This window comes from Morone saxatilis, unplaced genomic scaffold, assembly GCF_004916995.1.
Source record: "Morone saxatilis isolate NCDOM2014 unplaced genomic scaffold, NCSU_SB_2.0 Contig15, whole genome shotgun sequence".
Lineage (NCBI taxonomy): Eukaryota > Metazoa > Chordata > Actinopteri > Moronidae > Morone > Morone saxatilis.
The window spans coordinates 2,003,504-2,009,536 of NW_023339707.1; the positions used below are offsets into that span (position 1 = coordinate 2,003,504).

Here is a 6,033-nt window from a genome sequence, read left to right on the forward strand (position 1 = left end):
TGTCTATCTCCAGCTGTCACTGTCAATTAAAGGCAATAAAAGGCCCAACAAAAATAAAATAAAGAGAGTACAAGGGTATTATCATTGATTAAAGTTATGCTGAAAACTATGAAAATAATACTTAGGTTCTAATTAACTTCCCTTTCCCTTTATTATCATTTCCATTTAAGACTCAAAACAGGCTATAACAGAGTGAAAGGTTTCATGAATTAGGTTTTCCACTTGCCCACAGTGAGTGTCCCTGTCTGGACCTGTACCCCTTTCCAGTGATGTGAACAGACAAAGCTCACATGGGGCTCTCATTACTTCCACTAATGTCATTTAGAGTTAGTGCAGGTTCATCAATATGTAAAATTGGGGAAGAATATGGATTCAAACCCCTGCCAACTTCATAGGTGTGAGAGAAGGAGGCTGGTGTGACAGAGAGACTGATGGGTAAAGTGAAGGTGAAGGTGCACAGGTGGTATTCATGCATTCAACGGTTTACCTGGCTCTGGTCATCCCCTCAATTCTGCACTAGGAACAGAGAAGGCGTGCAAAAGGGACAGAGGAAAAAGGGAGTTTAGCAAAACTGGAGAGAAGAAGGCGAATGGAGGCAAGGAAACAGATCACAGGACAGAGAAAGCATCTTAACAAGGGAAGTTATCGCTAATCAATAAACAAACATTTTTTTGCACTGCAAAGGGAAGACGAGAGGTAAAGTTGCTAAGATAGATGTTAGTCATATGACTTACTAACTAATACAGTATCTGCCAGCATCATATGACTGAACAAGTCAGCACACATCAGCTATTGTAACAAGGCCAGAAATATTTTAGGTTTAACTCCCTTAACATACTTGGTTTTCCCCACACCATTCATTTTGAAAGCATAAAAACTGATGGCCATCACATGATAAACTAGGAGAAGCTGGAGGGGAGTGGGTTTGGGTAGAACAGCTGCTGTTAGGCAGGAACTGGACTCCCGTGAAATATATCATGTGAAGGAGGAAGAGGGTTTTTTTCACCTGAAAGCAGCACAGATGTCAGTGCCTTATGACTTCCAGTGTTCAGCCAATTGTAGGTCATGTACTCGAAATGCTGTGTGTTTCACAACTTGAATTGAATACAACTCTACACTTACAGATAACTGTAGGTTGTTAAAGGCTGTTTGTGATGGTGGATTGTACCGCATTAAAATGAAAGGTATTAATTTTGCTTCTCTATATACTGTATATAAAGGAGACACAATTTTAGTACAATGCAGCCCAATAATGCCATGTATATCCTAACCACTATCAGCTTTCATATGTTTGAACTGTAATGTTACTATGAACTAAAACGGGTTCCCAAACTTTGTCATGTCAAGGACCCCTACAATAGATGCACATTAGACCACAGACCCCCAATTTGAGAGGATTTTGTCTTAAGGATTAATCAAACTAGGATCATAATAAATTACAATCAATAGAAACAGCCAATCCTATTTCTTGTTTTTTGTTCCTTAAACGTAATATAAGTTGCAATATTAAATTTCTCTTTTTGTATATAAGGGTCTGCTGTGACTTTTGTGTTGCTTTAGACCAGTGTTTCTCAAATATGGTTATGCATAACCCTAGGGTACTGCAGGGGCACTTGACTCTTATGTTAATTTGAAAAATATCAGTTATGCATAACTCATAAAATAATAGTATAGTATTTTTTAGTAAAAATGTTTTAATGTAAGTTGGTTAAAAAGTTATATTCTGTATTCCCATTTTCTATGCAATTGTTAATTGCTGTCAACTGCAGTTGCCTCCCTGCCACCAAGAAAGATCCTTAGTTAAGTAAACTAAAAAAGGTTGCAATTAAATGCAACTTCAATGCCATCAATGTCATGATTTAGTGAGGGATTCTAAACATTTGAAATTAATTATTTAAGTGTTTTTCTTAGTAATCAGTAATAACACAGTGCAGAGCTGTATTGTAACACTTTATGAAGGTTTTTGCGTTCTACCAAACATTATTTGTGCTGGTCAGGGGGTACTTGCCTGAAAAAATATTTATATTTTAAATCTTTGAAAAAAGTTTAAGAATCACTGCTTTAGACAATACACATCAAAATAACTAAGTCAAGTTAATAACAACTACCTTAGTTTCCTAGATCCATTCATTTGAGGTTAAAACTTACCACTTCTCTCATCTGTCACATATGGGGGTAGTATCAGGTATGGAATGTTTCATGGCACAGAGAGGAAAATTGCAATTAATTTATTGAAATAGGAATCAGTGATAGGGATTAGGTGAAAGCTAAAAAGCTAGAAAAGAATTCTAATTGGTAAAAACAGAAAGAACTGCATGGGGTTTTAGAGTTGACCTCAAACTATTAGGGACACGGAGGATGACAAGGTATTTCTTACCTTACAGGTACACAGCACAAAGATGATTCCGACAGCATAATGCTACCAAACACTTGTGGTCTTGGCATGTAAGGAGTTTACAATCTACCGCTACAGTCTGCCACTACAGAGCAGCTAAGATATTTCTTACCAGCGAAGAACATGGGGGACTTATGGCGCAACTCTTCCATTTTCTGGGCAAACAGGGCGTTCATCTCGCGCTGCAGGGTGCCTACAGCTCTCTTGCGGCTATCAAGGACAGAACAGGGAGGCAGCAGAGGAGGCGACTCCAAGCTGCTCAGACTGCCGAAGCTGTCACAGCTGCTACCGTCACTTGCACTATGGGGCAGGACCGGGATGAGTGTTGAGTCACAAACAGCACCATAGTCGGGGGGTGTTGCCTGCTGCCAACGGAGGTTGATCCTGCAGTCTGCTGTGAGGCTTGGCGCTGGCGTTACAGTGTTGTAGGAGCGTCTTCGGGGAACGCTGCAGGATCGGGTGTTCCTCTGTGATGCGTCAGGCTGAGGTCGAATGTACTGGGCACACAGAGTTTGCCTGGCTTTGGATCTGGGTAAGGGGATAGGTGGGTGGAGAGCCTGGGGCGAGTACTGAAACTGAGCCTCCACACCTGACTTGGGAAGGTGAGGAGACTGCTGTGACTCTGTCTGGGCAGCGAGGGGCTGGGGCGTGTCTACAGACTCTGGCTGAACTTGCCTCTTGGTGGAGGAGGTATGGTTACTTCTCTCCTGTTTCTCACCATCTGCCATTTTGGATTTGCATCCCTGCCCTCCCATAACCTGACCCTTTCTTTCAGCCTCTGGGCTCTCTTTGGAGCCAATAACACATGTGATGCAGTTGGAGGACATCCCCACCCTGCCTGAGCTGTTCAGTGCAACGCGGGCAAACACCCCTGGCTTCATGTCCAGCGGGTCATGAAAACGGAGCCGACTGGCCCGTTTCAGAGGTTCACTCATAGGTCGTCGCTGAGCAAAAAGTGGGCTCTTACCTTTACCCTCCTCAGGATGAAAAGCCCCATTGGTGTCAGGATGGTCCCAGGGGCCCTTGGCTTGGTGGGATGCCAGTGAGTCCCTATTGCGGTGTTGTGGTGTTGTAGGCTGATGAGAGGCGGCAGCAGACGCCTTGTCTTCAGACTCTCGCTCCTCACTAGCGCCCTCTGAGCTGTAGTCTTTGGTGTCAATGGCAATCTCTGGAAAGCCCTTCTTGATTTTGGGCTGGCCTTTGGTGGGTGCGCTGGCAGTGCGGCGCAGGAGGTGGGCACCGAACGGGTGCTTACGACTGTGCTGTGCAGCAGCATGGCTGTCCAGGGAAGACTGCTTTGGGTTTCTGTGAAACAGCCCTTTTATGCCACTGGCTGCTCTGGCCTGACGAAGACACAACAAAACCTCATTGTCAAACAAAGTCACAGAATATAAAAACAATGTTTGCCATAATGCAATTGGCACTGGTCCACACTGCATTATTACAGTAATACTTGGGCAGTTTTTGTACATTGAGCATGCTTAAAAACAAATTCTATCAATATCAACATTTACATAAATAATTTCTTGGACTAACACGTGTGAATGATCACTCAGTCTCTAACAGGATCATTCAGCTGTAATCCATGCTGACTGGCTTTGAATTCCACTTGGATTCAAAGTGTTAGCCTGTTATATATTTTGAGCACCTACACATTTGTATACAGCAGCTGTAGTCACGGTGGTAAATTATTAGTTAGGCAAATGCATGCTTGAAGTTACCTGTCAACGTTAGCAAATTTAGGTGCTGAATGGTAATGGTCAAAAGTCACAAAGACAAAAATGATGACAACTATGAGGACATTCAGACAATGACAGTGTGCAATGCATGTTTGTCAAATGGTGGAACTCACTTTGACAGACAATCTTGCACATGGGATTGGACCAGTCCACAGAAATGTCAAACCAAATGGAGTTTTAGTGGGACAAGGCATCATATATTACCTAAAACCCTTGCCATTACTTGTTCTCAAAAGTACAAAACAGTGTGAAAGATGTAGTCTTACTGTTGACTCTTGTGGTGAATAGCTTACTGAGCATATATCAACAGGAAGCAGCAGTACAGACAAAAAACCCAAACTAAACAAAACAAAAACAACAAATAGAAGCACCCTTTGTCTGAGGTAAAAAAGGGGAAGTGTAGGCTGAACTGAATATGACAATTATTAAGCTACTAGGAGATAACACTCCTACTTTCTCCTTAAAAACAGTCCAACATTTAGGAAAATACACTTGTAAAGACATATGAGGAGCTCAGTATTATTTTTATGCATATTTTTCAAAATGTTGGACTGTTCCCTTCCCTTTCATTTTTGTGAGACACTGCTCTGATATGCTGGAATGCCATGATCCCAAAACCAAAAAAAGAAGATTCATTTAAAAAGAAGCTCAGTAATTTGCCAATTAGAGAATTCAAAAAATCTCTACACTATTTTCCAATGTGAACAAAATGCATAAAAACAAGTGCAGGGATGAAAAAAGAAATACATGCCCCCAAAGGCCCTGACATTGGATATACCTGCAGTGCAGTACACTGAAAAAAGTCCTGAGTTAACAGGAAAAACACCAGAGAGAAGTCACTGCAGCTTGGCAGATTTCCTGACTCACATCTCTGTTCTCGATCCAGCTCTTTAACTGTGTAGGTTGATGACATTGGATCTGCTTTTTTTTTGGGGGGGTATCAATGAGGAAGCACGTCAAGCCTTCATAACTCATGTGGCATGAGTTGGCCTTATAATTTTTAATGCTTGCAGTTGGCTGACAATAAGGAGGTGTAAGGGGGGGGGAGTGGTCACTTAGGTGGCGAAGAAGGTGGAGCGTGTGGCTCATGCAAGATGCCGACTGGGTCTCACTACACCTGAGTTTTGAGTGGCAGCTTCAGGATTCCTAAAAATTTCCTGCCTCTAAATGGAGCGTTTGGAAAAAGAGGGGTCCACTGAAATCACAAACAGACACAGGAAGAGAGCGAAAATCAGAGAGGTGGCGGATGAAAGAGAGCAAAAATGGGTAGGGTGGGGGTTAAGAGATAAATCACAACAGGATGCACACAGCAACAGCTGAGAAAAAGGAAGTTCAAAGTGAGGACAATATGAACAACAGAGCAGTCATTTACACCATGGCTGGAGACATCTGAGTGCATCAAAATTAAAGGATCGAAAGGAAATAAAATCAAGGCAAATGTAATAATGCACACAGTCAATATATCTGCAACAGCACCATTTCCATGCTGGTAAGGCATATTTTCATCTGACATTTATGCTAAACTGAACAGAAGTGAAGCCTGTTTTGAACCTGAATATGAATATACTGTAGACTACATGGCCAAAAACACAAGACACCCAGTTGATGTTGGGTGCTAAACTCTGGCTCACAGTCGGCATTCCAGGTCATCTCTAGTGTTGGCTCGGGTTGTGGTGTCTGTGCAGGTCAGTGAAGTTCTACTTATATATCCAAGTGGGAAAACCATTTCTTTATGGAGCTGGCTTTGTGCAGGGTGACACCGTCATATTACATCAGGAAAGGGACAAACCTAATCCACTGACACAAAGTTGGATGTAAACTATAGCCTAAAATATACTAATATACAGTGGGTACGGAAAGTATTCAGACCCCTTTAAATTTTTCACTCTTTGCTTCATT

The 6,033-nt window shown here is 42.1% G+C and overlaps 2 protein-coding genes across 3 annotated transcripts in view; both read right to left on the reverse strand.

The window, feature by feature from the left end:
• The window catches only part of plch2a (phospholipase C, eta 2a), a 66,186-nt gene that overhangs the window by 4,285 nt on the left and 55,868 nt on the right, over positions 1–6,033 (reverse strand). Inside the window, exon 22 of the mRNA XM_035657482.1 lies at positions 3,363–3,738. Coding sequence (XP_035513375.1) covers positions 3,363–3,738 — 376 coding nt within the window. The remainder of the gene's footprint in view (positions 1–3,362; positions 3,739–6,033) is intronic.
• LOC118324352 lies at positions 7–3,356 on the reverse strand. 2 transcript variants are annotated; one of them, XM_035656652.1, is made up of 3 exons: positions 2,508–3,356; positions 2,149–2,160; positions 7–511 (listed from the first exon to the last, which is right to left on the reverse strand). In XM_035656652.1, the coding sequence occupies exons 1-3, from the start codon at positions 3,328–3,330 to the stop codon at positions 498–500; spliced, it is 849 nt and encodes a 282-aa protein (XP_035512545.1). In that variant the 5' UTR covers positions 3,331–3,356; the 3' UTR covers positions 7–497. The 2 variants fall into 2 exon arrangements, with proteins under 2 accessions (XP_035512545.1, XP_035512546.1); XM_035656653.1 differs by having other exon boundaries at positions 7–516.